The sequence below is a fragment of the Siphateles boraxobius genome, unplaced genomic scaffold (genome assembly GCF_051911475.1).
Source record: "Siphateles boraxobius isolate OS27281-9 unplaced genomic scaffold, OSU_SipBor_1 103, whole genome shotgun sequence".
Lineage (NCBI taxonomy): Eukaryota > Metazoa > Chordata > Actinopteri > Cypriniformes > Leuciscidae > Siphateles > Siphateles boraxobius.
The window spans coordinates 1,609,600-1,625,051 of NW_027508704.1; the positions used below are offsets into that span (position 1 = coordinate 1,609,600).

Genomic DNA, 15,452 nt, shown 5'->3' on the forward strand with positions numbered 1-15,452 from the left:
TCCTCAGATGCCATGTCTGAAATAATGCTACATGTTTTGCTATAAATTACAATCTCATACTGATTTTATGAAGTTATTACTCCACCACGTGCGTAACATCATTTTGTGATTTGCGACAGTACGGGATTTCGGGAAACAGTCGTGATTAGGTCCATCGTACTGTAATAGTGAAGCAGCGAGTCACAGCGCTGTACGGGAAACACACTCCTGTTTACTTCCTGTCTCTATGAAGCCCCTCCTTCTGAAAAGCACACTGTGCTCTGATTGGTCGGCTGGAGCAGTGTGTTGTGATTAGTCGAGCGCTTCGAGTGTGTTTGGGAAATGTCCCGCCCCTTACCATAACCGCCAGTTTAACACACAACTAACTAACTCAACCAGGCCCCGCCCCTTTATTCTGCATATTAATTATTATAATGAGGAATATTGTGACGTGTTCGTTCCCGGAATAAACTCAAGATACAATGGAGGCGTTTCAGGAGTTCAGAAACACTGATGCTGATATAGACAGTTGTGGGCAAAAATCCTTGATTATGCGGCACGTTTTCACGGATATTTATGCAATGGGGAAAATGGCTGCTCTTGTGTGAAAGATATACGTGTCTTTTTTGCAAAGAAAATGTGGGGATTATGAAATCATGCAAGCCCCGCAAATTTTGCGCGGAAATCTGCAATTTATGTTAAATTAAATTAAATATAAATTAAAACATTTTCTTAAATATATACATGCATGTGTGTGTATTTATATACACGCACACAAAATAATTATACACAGTACATACACATATATTATGTAAACACAAACTTCTATTGTGGATGCGAATAATCGTTGCACAGCCCTAGACTGTGTTGTTGTTGCGATTGTGTGTGTGTCTGTGTGTGTGTGAGTGTGTGTGTGTTGTGAGAGAGTGAGAGTGTGTGTGAGTGTGTGTGTGTGTGTTGTGAGCAGTGTTGGGGAAAGTTACTTTTAAAAGTAATGCATTACAATATTGCGTTACTCCCCAAAAAAGTTACTAAGTACGTTAATAAGTTACTTTTTATGGAAAGTAATGCGTTACATTACTTTTGCGTTACTTTTTCTCACCTGCATGGGCTTGTTTGTTTGTTTTTTAATAACAGCTAAAACAATCTATTTTTTCCAATTGTTAAGGCCCTTTCACATCAAAAGTTAAATGAATAAGCCTAAGGCTGAAGGAAATGCATATTTACTACTGTACAGTAGAGGGCGCCGCTCAAACAAACCTTTCAGCTGCTGCTGTTCTTGATTAAATAACAATAGGATACAGGAGAAGGAAGTTCAACACACTTATTTCTAAACCTAATCTAAAGTCATTTTTGCTTATTAGTATGGTTGAATTAGATCATTGTAGGTCAGCAGCAAAGACATTGGTTAATAAAGTGAGATTAAATACATAAAGTATATTTGTGTAATTTAACATAGTTCATGATAAAACTTTTGCACAAAATTCTGAGATTGCATTTGACTGTTTTTATTCATTTTGAGGAATACTGAATGTTTTTGTGCAAGTGAGATGAGTAAATGCATGTTCAATGCAAATGCACACAACACCTCACTTTATTTCTCTCAACATGGGGACAGGAGAGCTGTCAGTCAATAAATGTGAAAAAATAACTCAGATATTTTGTTGTAAATTGAAAAAGTAATGCGTTACTTTACTAGTTACTTGAAAAAGTAATCTGATTACGTAACTCAAGTTACTTGTAACAAGTTACCCCCAACACTGGTTGTGAGAGAGTGAGAGTGTGTGTGAGAGAGTGAGAGTGTGTGTGAGTGTGAGTGTGAGTGTGAGTGTGTGTGTGTGTGTGTGTGTGTGTGTGTGTGTGTGTGTGTGTGTGTGTGTGTGTGTGTGTGTGAGAGTGAGAGTGAGAGTGTGTGTGAGTTAGGGTTGGGCGATGTCCCCCTAAATTGGCAGTTGACGATGTTTCCAGCAAAACATCGCGATGGACGATGAAATCGTTGGGGGGGGGGGGGGCTACGGAATCGCGCTGACCATCACGAAGAGAGAGAGAGAGAGAGAGAGAGAGAGAGAGAGAGAGAGAGAGAGAGAGAGAGAGAGAGAGAGAGAGAGAGAGAGAGAGAGAGAGAGAGAGAGAGAGAGAGAGAGAGAGAGAGAGAGAGAGAGAGTGAGTAGCTACTTCTACTGTGTTTACGCCACGGAAATACTCGGCTTGGCATTTTGAAGTATTTCTATGTTTATTTGGCCGTTTAGGCTCGCAACCGAAGACAAAGACTAGCCTACTATGCTCGCGTGTTGCGCTCGGAACGTGCGCACAGCATCCTATCAGTAGAATTCAGTTCTCTTTCGCGACTTATCGCGCTTTTAATATTTCTTTTCAATATAAAGCACATCCTGCTCTTTTCTTTCTCATTCATTCATGTTTTATTATTAATAACTTTAAACGGAATCAACTGAAATCTGCGCGGATTATCAACAATACAACACATTTATACATAAATTAACGGTCTCTCCGGCAAAAGTGAGGTGGGTGAAATGTTTCGAAATGTCTCTTTGAACAGCAAAGCACCCGTTTCAATAAAAGGATATATTAAAGTTTATATAGCCTACTTTTACATTTTCGCTGCTGTTCTAAAATTATTTTCGCCATCACCTTAAATAAGCAGCAGCTGCTTGAATCCCAGTGCAGAGTGCAGGAGCTGTAACTGTTAGGTTACCACAGAAATGTAGGCGGTTAGTTGATTGCTGTGGTGACTCGTGACTCTCGCGAACAGCACTGAACAAGCACGTCTTCATTTTTTTTATCGTTTGTTGGTAAAGGGTGAGAGACCAGGTGTGGCTCACGAGCCAGGTCCCCAACCACTTGTGTACAGACGAACACGAACTGTCGTGAGACTGGGCCGGTCTGACAGGGTGGGGGGCGTGGCATCACGATGGTGGCTCACCATCGTGATGTCGGTCAGCCATCATGATGGACGATGATATCGTCCATCGGCACAACCCTAGTGTGAGTGTGTGTGAGATAGTGAGTGTGTGTGTGAGTGTGTGTGTGAGAGAGTGAGAGTGTGTATGAGTGTGTGCGTGTGAGTGTGTGTGCGTGTGTGAGAGAGTGAGAGACTGTGTGTGTGTGTGAGTGAGTGTGTGTGTGAGTGTGTGTTGTCCTGACCGTGAGCTCCTGCTCGAGTCGGTCGAGGCTGCTCTGAGATCCTCTCTTCTTCCTCCTGAGGCCGACGGATTCGCTCTCGTCTCCAGACACGTCTTTATAAAACACACTCGCTCCCACGATGCAGCCTCCGTCACGAGTCTTACCACCTGACAGATTCACTCCTGCAGCGCACCACAGCTACACACACACAGGAACGAATGACACGGTCAAACCACAAGAGTAACCAGAGAACGGGAATCAGAACGGGAAGAGGCTCACCTTCATGGAAGCATCTTTCTCATCTAAAGGTCGCAGGTACACGGGAACCGGCAGATTCTTTATCTTGTTCTCGGCTTGTCCACCATTGGCAACCTTTAAAAGCAGAATATGGAGGCTTTAACAAAAATATGAACTTTTTTAATATTTATAGGCAACTTTTTATTAGGATTCTTGCTTTCTCACAATATGCATGATAGAAGTTTATGTCTGATACGCAGCAGGGCTATTATAGTTTACTAAAACCATAACCGACAACATAAAAATGTTTTCATTAATTAAAATAAAATAAATGTAAACTGAAATACAATATAAAAAAGTAAACTCGGCTATTAGCCAACCTAAAGCACTAAAATAACTAAAAATGAAATAAAATGAATAAAAACTATATAAAAGAAAAGCACAAGAAAATTAACTATAATATTATCTCAGTATCTGCGTTTCCATTACCCATCAAATAGCACAAATTGAAATATGCCAATATAATGTAAAACAGTTTTTACACTCACGTCAGGTGGTTTTCAGTCAATTCGAAGAAGTAATATTTTGCAAAACTGCAATGAAAACGTTCTTTTTTTTGGTCACCTGACATACGTAACAGTCGATCTACAGGTCTAAGGTGTTTTTGGGGTCCTTGAGGTGTTCTGACATGCTCTGACATTTGTGCTTTTTTCAGTTATTATAAACATGTTAATGGCAAAGGTGTAAATTCACTCTATATAGCACAAACGGGGCTACCGTAATATGTGAGCAACATGTATGTACATTATTTAGAGAATAATGTTTATGCGTGGTTATTGAAAAAACTAAAACTTAAAGTGTCTGAAATAAGGCCACAAAACACATACTAAATATGTGTCCACAAGACTTTTGACTAATGAGTGTTGTTGCCTAGAGTTTTTGCTTCAAAATGATCTGAAAATCATCTTGCCTAATCATTTACACTAAACAATACATTGATTTAAATTTTATAAGACACCTTTTGATTGGAAAGGCAATATGCGTGGAGGCGTGTTCACACCTGAGAAGACAAAGGCCGGATAATGTGCCACATACATAATGAGCTGCATATTAATTAGCCTTTCACACAGATGTGTCACAGGGTCCCAAAGAACGCAAGGACAAAAGAAATTATCTATATATACATGTTTTACAATTAGAAATTGTACCCAATTACAAATAGGTTACAATTACAACATCAATTACAATTTTAACAATATTTCAAGTGTATTTCTTTGTAAAAAGTATACATTTTATCATACGTATTAAAAAAGGTAAGGATTCCTTAGTTTGAATATTGGAACAAACACTATAATAACATCTTAGTTGATAATTCAATATACCTACTTTATTTTTGACAAAACATCATACTATAGTATATTTAACATGAGCAGAAATTGGTGAACAAAAGCATACCTATTTAATGTGACAGTAGTCTTTTTTTACAGTCAAAACTTTATAATCTATCCAAAACTAATCACAAAATCTTGTCTAAACATTCATATTTAGTCTTTGTTACAATATTTGTAACATATTGTGTATGATATATTAGCATATACATGTGAATTTGCAGTTTGTTGCTTATACAGACATTTTATTTCAACATATTTCAGTCTATTTTTACTCATCTTAGTAGGCTATAGCAATATAGTTTGGATGTGTTCATGTAAACAAAACGTTTACTAATGTAGGTGCGAGAGTGAATGAACGGCACAGACACGCGCTTTATAACTGTAGTAAACAAAGCGCGCACGCGCCTGTGCCGTTCATTCATCATTTAGCCTACACACAGACACGCAATTCATATTTAAACAGTCTTTTTGCGGTTTACAGTCAGACACTATTCAATATCGCGTTTAGAACAAATCACTTACGAATAATTGACTTACTACATTAGCTGGATCCATTGCTCCTCGAAATGAAACTACCAGCACTTCTGGAACATTTTCCAGGGTTATTAGATAGTATTATTGCTCATAGCATAGGGATACGCTGTTTACACAGCTGTAGTAAGATATTTACTAAACATGATGTATTTTATAATCCAGCTGGTGGGCGTTGGCATGTTTGCATGGCTTGCCTTAGATCATTTGCGTTTGAATACCGCGCGCTCTCCGTGGGCGTGGCACATTAATGCGTAATCAGGTATAATGAGCTGGAAAGAAAAAGACTGACATCTCTCTCTTTTCATACAGATTACATAAACTTAGAATATTTGTTTTTTATATAAATTAATTCATTTAAAAGAAGAGAGTTCAAGCTTCATTATGGAAAAACACTCGTGCCTGTATGACAAGGAATTCGCGGAATTACAGTTAATTTTCGGACGCGTTTCAGAATGGACTTCACTGACAGAGAGAAGGCAGAACGCGCATCATGTTTGTTTTTCTTTATTTGGCGACAAGCACAACACTTTACTTTTAATGTGTAAAAAAATAGACACTTATCAGGATCTAATGATGTACAACACTTAATATGTAAGATCAAAATCAACAGAGTATTTTGAGTTTCTTTTGCACTGATAAGAAAAAAAGCGAGACGCCGACCTCAGAGGGTTAAAGAAGCCAATATGATTTCGACAGATTTCTTTATTAAACTTGTAAAAGACAAAAGAATTATGGGATTACTGGATTTTAAACAACAAAGGAAATGCAACAATTTATAAAGAGCTTATAAAGAGCAGATTTGAGGGAAACACCTCATATGTGCCGCTCTCAAATATAAGGGTCTTTCCTTGCCATTAATGCTTGGAAAACACACTTACGTCTCCTTCCATTAATAATAATGTCTAGTGCGGTGTCTGAGATATACGCAAACCTACCGAAATACGCTGCTATGGTGTTTGTAATGACTTATCGCGAGAGGAAAAAATTTACGTTTTAGTCACATAACATCGGTTAATGGAAACACGTCATTTTGCAATAGGTTTTTTATCGACATTTAGAACACATCGCAAAAGTTTTGCGCAAATCTGTAATGGAAACGCGCGTGGCTGCCGAGACTGAAAGCAGTGTTACACAGACAGTGTGTTTGAGATGTTACCTTGTGTTTGGGAGGTAAACTCCATCCACACGCCTGTAACCTGCCGTCCTCTTTCTGCACGTGATCCTTCACCTGCCGGTACTGAGCTCTCTTCTGCTCTCGACGAGACACCACACTCTCCACCTCAGCCCTACACACACACACACACCACACACCACACACCACACACACACACAAACAGAGAAACTTAACACACCACCAGGACCAAAAAAAACATTCCATATGACTATTCAATAACAATACAAATAATAGTCATTAGAATTATTAATATTAATGTAGTCATTATTTAAACAACATATTTGTTTCATCATTATTTAAATTCTAAAAACTAAACAAATCAATAATACAACCGCATGAATACGATTGTACCATAAACTAAAATTGTTTTATTATTATTTAAATTCTAAAATTGAAATCAATTAAAAAAAAAATACTATTGAACTGTAAAAATATTAATATCATTTATTAATAATTATTATTATTATTGAAAACAATATTTTTGTTTTATATATTTAAATTATAAAAAATAAACAAATCAAGGAAGAAATACAATGGCAAGTATTATTATTATTAAATATATATTAATTCTAAACATTAAACAAATCAATAAAGAAATATGTTACAATAAACTATTGTACTATATAATAAAAAATATAGCCATTTATTATTTATAATAATAATTGTTATTATTGTCATTATTATTAAATACAATATAATTCAAATGATTTTTTAAAAAAAATCAAGAAATACAATGGCAATAATACTATTGTGCCATAAAATAAAAATTATGTGTTATTATTAACATTAAAAATAATAGTTTTATTTTAATATTTAAAAGGAGAAATTTAAATCAATAAAAAATATATAATACTATTGTACTTTAAAATAAAAACATGTATTAATAGCATGTATTATTATTATTAATAATCATAATTTGTTATTATGGAAAACAATATTTTCATTATTTAAATGATAAAAATGAACAAATCAAATAGCCTAGAACATTTAATATATAGTCCATCGTATATTATTATTGATGCAGTCAAAAACCTTACAACTACTTTGCAAGCTTTGGCTCAGGTAAGGGAAGGAATGAAGATGTATTTCTTTATTTTTTTTCAAATTATGTATTATACTGTATTAATAGTCTTTCTAGTTACATTAAGGCTACATGTATTAAAGCAGAGTGCTCTGGGTAATATTTTATATCACATGTCTTGTCCCAAATGTCCTTGTTAGTTTTAGTCATTCACATATCTTTTTTTGTTAGTCAAGTTTTAGTCGCCTAAAAGTCTCTTCATTTTAGTCTAGTTTTAGTCAAAAGAAAACTCAATATATCTTAGTCAAGTTTTAGTCAAAATATTTTAGTCTTTTTTTTTTAAATAACAAATTATTTCTGAGATTATTTCTGATAACCATTTCAGTGAAATAGTATTTCACAATTCTCAAATATTGTTTAAATGTCATAATTACCTGACAAAATACACTTTTTGAATGATTTTTGTTGAATGCAACGTATAAAATAAGAAATAAAATAAGTATATACCCAGAAAAACTGAAAAGAATAGGCCTACTGTAGGCCTAAAATACAACCTGTTTACATTCTAGATTGGTCTTGAGAAATAAACAAATTAGATTTTACAAGGCTTAACAATTAATATTTCTGCTAGGTAATCATCATCAGAACGGAAAACATGTGGATTTTTTATAGACAACAATTGCACAACCTATTCGATATTCTATAATAAAATCAACTAATGGAATATTCGAAATTTCGTAGAGACGATTGTAGACGAAAATGAATAGACATTTTATCTAAGTTTTTATTTTATGCAAAACATTTTAGTCTCGTCTTTTTTCGTCAACAATAATGCATGTTAATTTAGTCTTAAAATTAACACTATTTTAGATCAACAAATAATAACCCAATATGATTGTCTAGATAATGACATGCTTAAGACTTTTTTTTCCCCCTGTCCTGGACTCGAATAGTCCTGGTCTCGGACTTGGACTCGAATAGTCCTGGTCTCGGACTTGGACTCGAATAGTCCTGGTCTCGGACTTGGACTCGAATAGTCCTGGTCTCGGACTTGGACTCGAATAGTCCTGGTCTCGGACTTGGACTCGAATAGTCCTGGTCTCGGACTTGGACTCGAATAGTCCTGGTCTCGGACTTGGACTCGAATAGTCCTGGTCTCGGACTTGGACTCGAATAGTCCTGGTCTCGGACTTGGACTCGAATAGTCCTGGTCTCGGACTTGGACTCGAATAGTCCTGGTCTCGGACTTGGACTCGAATAGTCCTGGTCTCGGACTTGGACTCGAATAGTCCTGGTCTCGGACTTGGACTCGAATAGTCCTGGTCTCGGACTTGGACTCGAATAGTCCTGGTCTCGGACTTGGACTCGAATAGTCCTGGTCTCGGACTTGGACTCGAATAGTCCTGGTCTCGGACTTGGACTCGAATAGTCCTGGTCTCGGACTTGGACTCGAATAGTCCTGGTCTCGGACTTGGACTCGAATAGTCCTGGTCTCGGACTTGGACTCGAATAGTCCTGGTCTCGGACTTGGACTCGAATAGTCCTGGTCTCGGACTTGGACTCGAATAGTCCTGGTCTCGGACTTGGACTCGAATAGTCCTGGTCTCGGACTTGGACTCGAATAGTCCTGGTCTCGGACTTGGACTCGAATAGTCCTGGTCTCGGACTTGGACTCGAATAGTCCTGGTCTCGGACTTGGACTCGAATAGTCCTGGTCTCGGACTTGGACTCGAATAGTCCTGGTCTCGGACTTGGACTCGAATAGTCCTGGTCTCGGACTTGGACTCGAATAGTCCTGGTCTCGGACTTGGACTCGAATAGTCCTGGTCTCGGACTTGGACTCGAATAGTCCTGGTCTCGGACTCGAATAGTCCTGGTCTCGGACTCGAATAGTCCTGGTCTCGGACTCGAATAGTCCTGGTCTCGGACTCGAATAGTCCTGGTCTCGGACTCGAATAGTCCTGGTCTCGGACTCGAATAGTCCTGGTCTCGGACTCGAATAGTCCTGGTCTCGGACTCGAATAGTCCTGGTCTCGGACTCGAATAGTCCTGGTCTCGGACTCGAATAGTCCTGGTCTCGGACTCGAATAGTCCTGGTCTTGGACTTGGACTCGAATAGTCCTGGTCTTGGACATGGACTCGAATAGTCCTGGTCTTGGACTTGGACTCGAATAGTCCTGGTCTTGGACTTGGACTCGAATAGTCCTGGTCTTGGACTTGGACTCGAATAGTCCTGGTCTTGGACTTGGACTCGAATAGTCCTGGTCTTGGACTTGGACTCGAATAGTCCTGGTCTTGGACTTGGACTCGAATAGTCCTGGTCTTGGACTTGGACTCGAATAGTCCTGGTCTTGGACTTGGACTCGAATAGTCCTGGTCTTGGACTTGGACTCGAATAGTCCTGGTCTTGGACTTGGACTCGAATAGTCCTGGTCTTGGACTTGGACTCGAATAGTCCTGGTCTTGGACTTGGACTCGAATAGTCCTGGTCTTGGACTTGGACTCGAATAGTCCTGGTCTTGGACTTGGACTCGAATAGTCCTGGTCTTGGACTTGGACTCGAATAGTCCTGGTCTTGGACTTGGACTCGAATAGTCCTGGTCTCGGACTCGAATAGTCCTGGTCTCGGACTCGAATAGTCCTGGTCTCGGACTCGAATAGTCCTGGTCTCGGACTCGAATAGTCCTGGTCTCGGACTCGAATAGTCCTGGTCTTGGACTTGGACTCGAATAGTCCTGGTCTCGGACTTGGACTCGAATAGTCCTGGTCTCGGACTTGGACTCGAATAGTCCTGGTCTCGGACTTGGACTCGAATAGTCCTGGTCTCGGACTCGAATAGTCCTGGTCTCGGACTCGAATAGTCCTGGTCTCGGACTCGAATAGTCCTGGTCTCGGACTCGAATAGTCCTGGTCTCGGACTTGGACTCGAATAGTCCTTGTCTTGGACTTGGACTCGAATAGTCCTTGTCTTGGACTTGGACTCGAATAGTCCTTGTCTTGGACTTGGACTCGAATAGTCCTTGTCTTGGACTTGGACTCGAATAGTCCTTGTCTTGGACTTGGACTCGAATAGTCCTTGTCTTGGACTTGGACTCGAATAGTCCTGGTCTTGGACTTGGACTCGAATAGTCCTGGTCTTGGACTTGGACTCGAATAGTCCTGGTCTTGGACTTGGACTCGAATAGTCCTGGTCTTGGACTTGGACTCGAATAGTCCTGGTCTTGGACTTGGACTCGAATAGTCCTGGTCTTGGACTTGGACTCGAATAGTCCTGGTCTTGGACTTGGACTCGAATAGTCCTGGTCTTGGACTTGGACTCGAATAGTCCTGGTCTTGGACTTGGACTCGAATAGTCCTGGTCTTGGACTTGGACTCGAATAGTCCTGGTCTTGGACTTGGACTCGAATAGTCCTGGTCTCGGACTCGAATAGTCCTGGTCTCGGACTCGAATAGTCCTGGTCTCGGACTCGAATAGTCCTGGTCTCGGACTCGAATAGTCCTGGTCTCGGACTCGAATAGTCCTGGTCTCGGACTTGGACTCGAATAGTCCTGGTCTCGGACTTGGACTCGAATAGTCCTGGTCTCGGACTCGAATAGTCCTGGTCTCGGACTCGAATAGTCCTGGTCTCGGACTCGAATAGTCCTGGTCTCGGACTCGAATAGTCCTGGTCTCGGACTTGGACTCGAATAGTCCTTGTCTTGGACTTGGACTCGAATAGTCCTTGTCTTGGACTTGGACTCGAATAGTCCTTGTCTTGGACTTGGACTCGAATAGTCCTTGTCTTGGACTTGGACTCGAATAGTCCTTGTCTTGGACTTGGACTCGAATAGTCCTTGTCTTGGACTTGGACTCGAATAGTCCTGGTCTCGGACTCGAATAGTCCTGGTCTCGGACTCGAATAGTCCTGGTCTCGGACTCGAATAGTCCTGGTCTCGGACTCGAATAGTCCTGGTCTCGGACTCGAACAGTCCTGGTCTCGGACTCGAATAGTCCTGGTCTCGGACTCGAATAGTCCTGGTCTCGGACTCGAATAGTCCTGGTCTCGGACTCGAATAGTCCTGGTCTTGGACTCGACAAAGATAGTCTTGACTACAGCCCTACATGTATGTGAAGTGTGTAAGGACATCACTCACTCCTCGTTGAGGAAGTCGAAGGCTCTGGATTTGTCGCTTGGGAGTTGAGCGATGGTGCTGCTCCTCTTCTTCACCGACGGGACGATGTGTGCGGTGGGAGCGTTGTACTTCAGGTTCACCGGGGCGTCGGGTTTCTTGGCTGCGGAGCCGGACGAGGAGCTGAAGAGTCTGCTGAAACTGGGGCACGAGGGAGAGGAGAGAGACGACACACAGACTCATATGCGGACACAAGCGGCAGCAGGGGTTAGAGGTCAAAGGTTAACCGTTATGGGGTTCTGGGGTCACGTCCCAAACATGTGCCAAGCTCTGCGAAACCCAACCCTAACGACGATCAGTGTGCACACACCACATGCTGAACAACTGACCACTGCAAACACACCTGCTCTAATATATATACGTATATAAAATACACTAAAGTTCAAACGATTGGGGTCAGTAAGATTTTTTATTTTTTACATTTTTTTATTCACCAAGGATGCGTGAAATTGGTCAAAAGGGACATTAAAGATTTATAATGTGACAATTTTTTTCACAAATATATGCTGTTATGAACTCTCACTTTATTAATCAAGAAAATATTTGTATCCACTGAAATATGAACCAGCACAACTGTTTTTAACATAATAATCAGAAATGTTTCTTTAGCATCAAATCATCATACTGAATTCTGAAGGATCATGTGACACTGAAGACTGGAGTCATGATGCTGAAAATTCAGCTTTGATCACAGGAATAAATTACACTTTACTATATATATATATATATTCACATAGAAAAAAGATATTTTAAAATCTAATAATATTTCACTTTTTTTTACTGTATTTTTGATCAAATAAACGCAGCCTTGGAACATCGATCAAAAACTTTTTTTTTTTTTTTTCAATCTTTTGAAAAGTAGCATGTACCATGTATATAGTGATTTCTGAAAAAAACTCCAGATTTTTTCCCCATACATTTTTAAAAACGTATCAAACATGTTATTGATATTTTGGTCATGCTCCCCTGCTCTATTTTTGTGCAATTAAATAATCTTAATTCTAAAGGCTTTTAGGGATCAACTGGTCTGCTTTATTCCAAATAGAGCTGCACGATTCTGGATAAATTGAAAAATCACGATTTTTTTGACTGATGTGTGGCGCATCACAGCTAGTGCAAGAAGAGCACTAGTGGCTAAAAAGTATATAAATGTTTATTTTGTTATAAATGTGCGCTGGTTTGTCTAGATCAGACTCTTATTCCTCGGCTGGATCGTGTTGAGACTTTGAAGCTGCACTGAAACTCACATTTGGACCTTCGCTAAAGTCACTATATGGAGAAAATCCTGGAATGTTTTCCTCAAAAACCTTAATTTCTTTTCCACTGAAGAAAGACAGAGATGAACATCTTGGATGACGTGCGGGAGAGTAAATTATCAGGAAATTTTAATTCTGAAGTGAACTACTCCTTTAATAGACAGAGCAGAATCATAGTCATTTAGGAATTAATAGAGATCGAGATTGCGGTCTTTTAACGATTAATCGTGCAGCTCTAATTCCTAACCTAAACATATAATACTAATAAGTCCCCAACACACCTTCTGCAAACACACAGGACAACATGAGCAGGAGCACAGAGAACACACAAGAGCACACAAGAGGAGAATGAATGGGTTTAAAATAGATGCAAAACCTTAAATGCCCCCAAACGCAAACCCTAAGTAGACTGAAATGACCTGAGAATGGCATCTCAATGAAGAAAACAAGCAGCTTTCTGCCAAACCCTTTAAAAGTAAGTGTAATGAATGCTCAAGCATTAGTCCCGTGAAGTTTAACGCAATCTAACGGTCTGGCTGTAAATTCCTGTTATGCTTCTGTTAAAGCTTAAAAAACAACCCCATTCCCAAGTCCAAGAACACATTTTTGGATTCAAGGATCAAACCAAGTGCAAGTTTTACTAGGTTTTCTAAGATTTACCTACATCCTAGAAGAAAAACAAATAAAAGGGGGACATAAAATGAGATAGTTTGAACGCCAAACCACACAAAAACCAATATAACAGCAAACTTTGAGGAGAACTTAGAAGTTGTTGCTTACAACTGCCAGATACTGGACTTTTTCTTCTCCGACAAGCCTGGATTCTCTCTCGATGCTCTGTATCGAACAACAAAAACACACTTCAGTCAATGCAGACCAGGCAAAGGAAACCAGTTTGGAAGTAGGTGTTGATTAGGGTTGGGTATCTTTACATTTTAACGATTCCAATTTCGATTCGCTTATCGATTCCGATACTTAACGGACCCTAATTTCAATTCCAATAAGGTAAAAAAAAAAAAAAAAACTTCGAATATCATTCACATTAAGTCTTATTGCAAAACATCTCATTGTAGCTGGACATCATGAACAAAAACCAACAGGCTAAAGAACACTTACATGAGAACTTCAGCCAAATAAAAATACCATGGAAAAAAAAACTAGCCTAACTAATATAAATTTTAAGTATTATTAAAGAGAAGTAAACAAGTAAAGACAAGTAAAAAAAAGAACAAATAAAAAAACTTTATTATAAGATATAAGATTAAAATAAACTGTGTTTTAGATTTGCAGGTACACAAACTATAAATCAAATGTAAAATAACACTGCAGTTTATAAATAAAATATACATTACAAATATAGTTACAAAAGTTATTCGGTGAAGAATATGTGAATTTTCTCTTTGTCTTTTGGGTGTTATTATAGAAATGGCAGCAGGAGTGTTAGGCTGCTGTCACTTTATGAGTTGCCCAATATCGTTACATATGCCCTGCAACACAGAAAACGGCATGTCTCGTGCTTGAATGGTTTAAAATCACATTAAAATCACTTTTTCTGTGAGCGCGTTTTGAATGTACGTGCAGCACATAAAATAGCGTGCGAGTCGGCTCGCGCTTCAATTGTTTAAAGTCATATTGAAATCCTTACAAAGGAATCGATAAAATTTTTTACCAATTCCCGAATTGGAATCGATTTTCGATTCCCAACCCTAGTGTTGATTGGAGACGAGCGTGACTGACCGGATCATCTCGGTCCACCTGACGGCCTCCTGTAACTCCATCAGACGCTCTTTATACTGGTTCCTCTCCATCAGGACTCGAGCCATCTCCACCCGTGTGAAGCGCTTGCGCTGGGCCGTCGGCACGTCGCTCTGAGGGACACACGGCCTGTTAGTGTTCAGCACAGTAAAAACTCAGCTTTTCAGAGAGCGTTTTACCATACAAATCAATTAAACGGAGTTTAAAGTCACCATGAAATCAAAACTGACATTATACATGACATATTAAATGTTTATTAGACATGATTTATCTGTGCACATCATTTTTGTGCCTAATAAAATAATTTTCCATCCCTCTTGCAGCATCTCTTGACTTCTCTGATGATGTGGGCGGGGCAACCTGTCACTCACATGAGATCAGCCAATAGCAAACCACAACCATCCAATCAATTCCCCACAGACAAAATCAAGCCCCGCCCACATTTGCTCTTGTTCCAGAAGCGTTTCACTCAGATATACGACACAATAGGGGAGCAAAGACCAGCTGTTTTGGGAATACAATGTGATTATAAGATACACTATTTTATAATTTGCATAATTTAGTTTCTTAGGACAAAATATTACAGCATTTCATCGGCTTTGTAATGAGCAGTGTTATGGTGTAAACCTTTAACTGTTAAAGGTCTTCCTGCAGTTTTCACTCTTGCAAGTGAAGAAATCAAGTCAGAAGTATTTTACTGTATTCTTTTCACAGTATGTGTACATGCATAATAAAATAAAACGATACAACCCTGTCTCTGTTTGTTAAATGTCAGTTTTAATGATCAATAATGT

At 39.2% G+C, this 15,452-nt stretch overlaps 1 protein-coding gene across 2 annotated transcripts in view; it reads right to left on the reverse strand.

The window, feature by feature from the left end:
• Positions 1 to 15,452, reverse strand: part of spag9b (sperm associated antigen 9b) — a 106,865-nt gene that overhangs the window by 23,115 nt on the left and 68,298 nt on the right. For both annotated transcript variants that reach the window (XM_077245947.1, XM_077245938.1), the window contains 6 exons: positions 14,641 to 14,771; positions 13,684 to 13,740; positions 11,612 to 11,788; positions 6,439 to 6,568; positions 3,400 to 3,492; positions 3,142 to 3,318 (listed from right to left, as the gene is read on the reverse strand). In XM_077245947.1, coding sequence (XP_077102062.1) covers positions 3,142 to 3,318; positions 3,400 to 3,492; positions 6,439 to 6,568; positions 11,612 to 11,788; positions 13,684 to 13,740; positions 14,641 to 14,771 — 765 coding nt within the window. The remainder of the gene's footprint in view (positions 1 to 3,141; positions 3,319 to 3,399; positions 3,493 to 6,438; positions 6,569 to 11,611; positions 11,789 to 13,683; positions 13,741 to 14,640; positions 14,772 to 15,452) is intronic.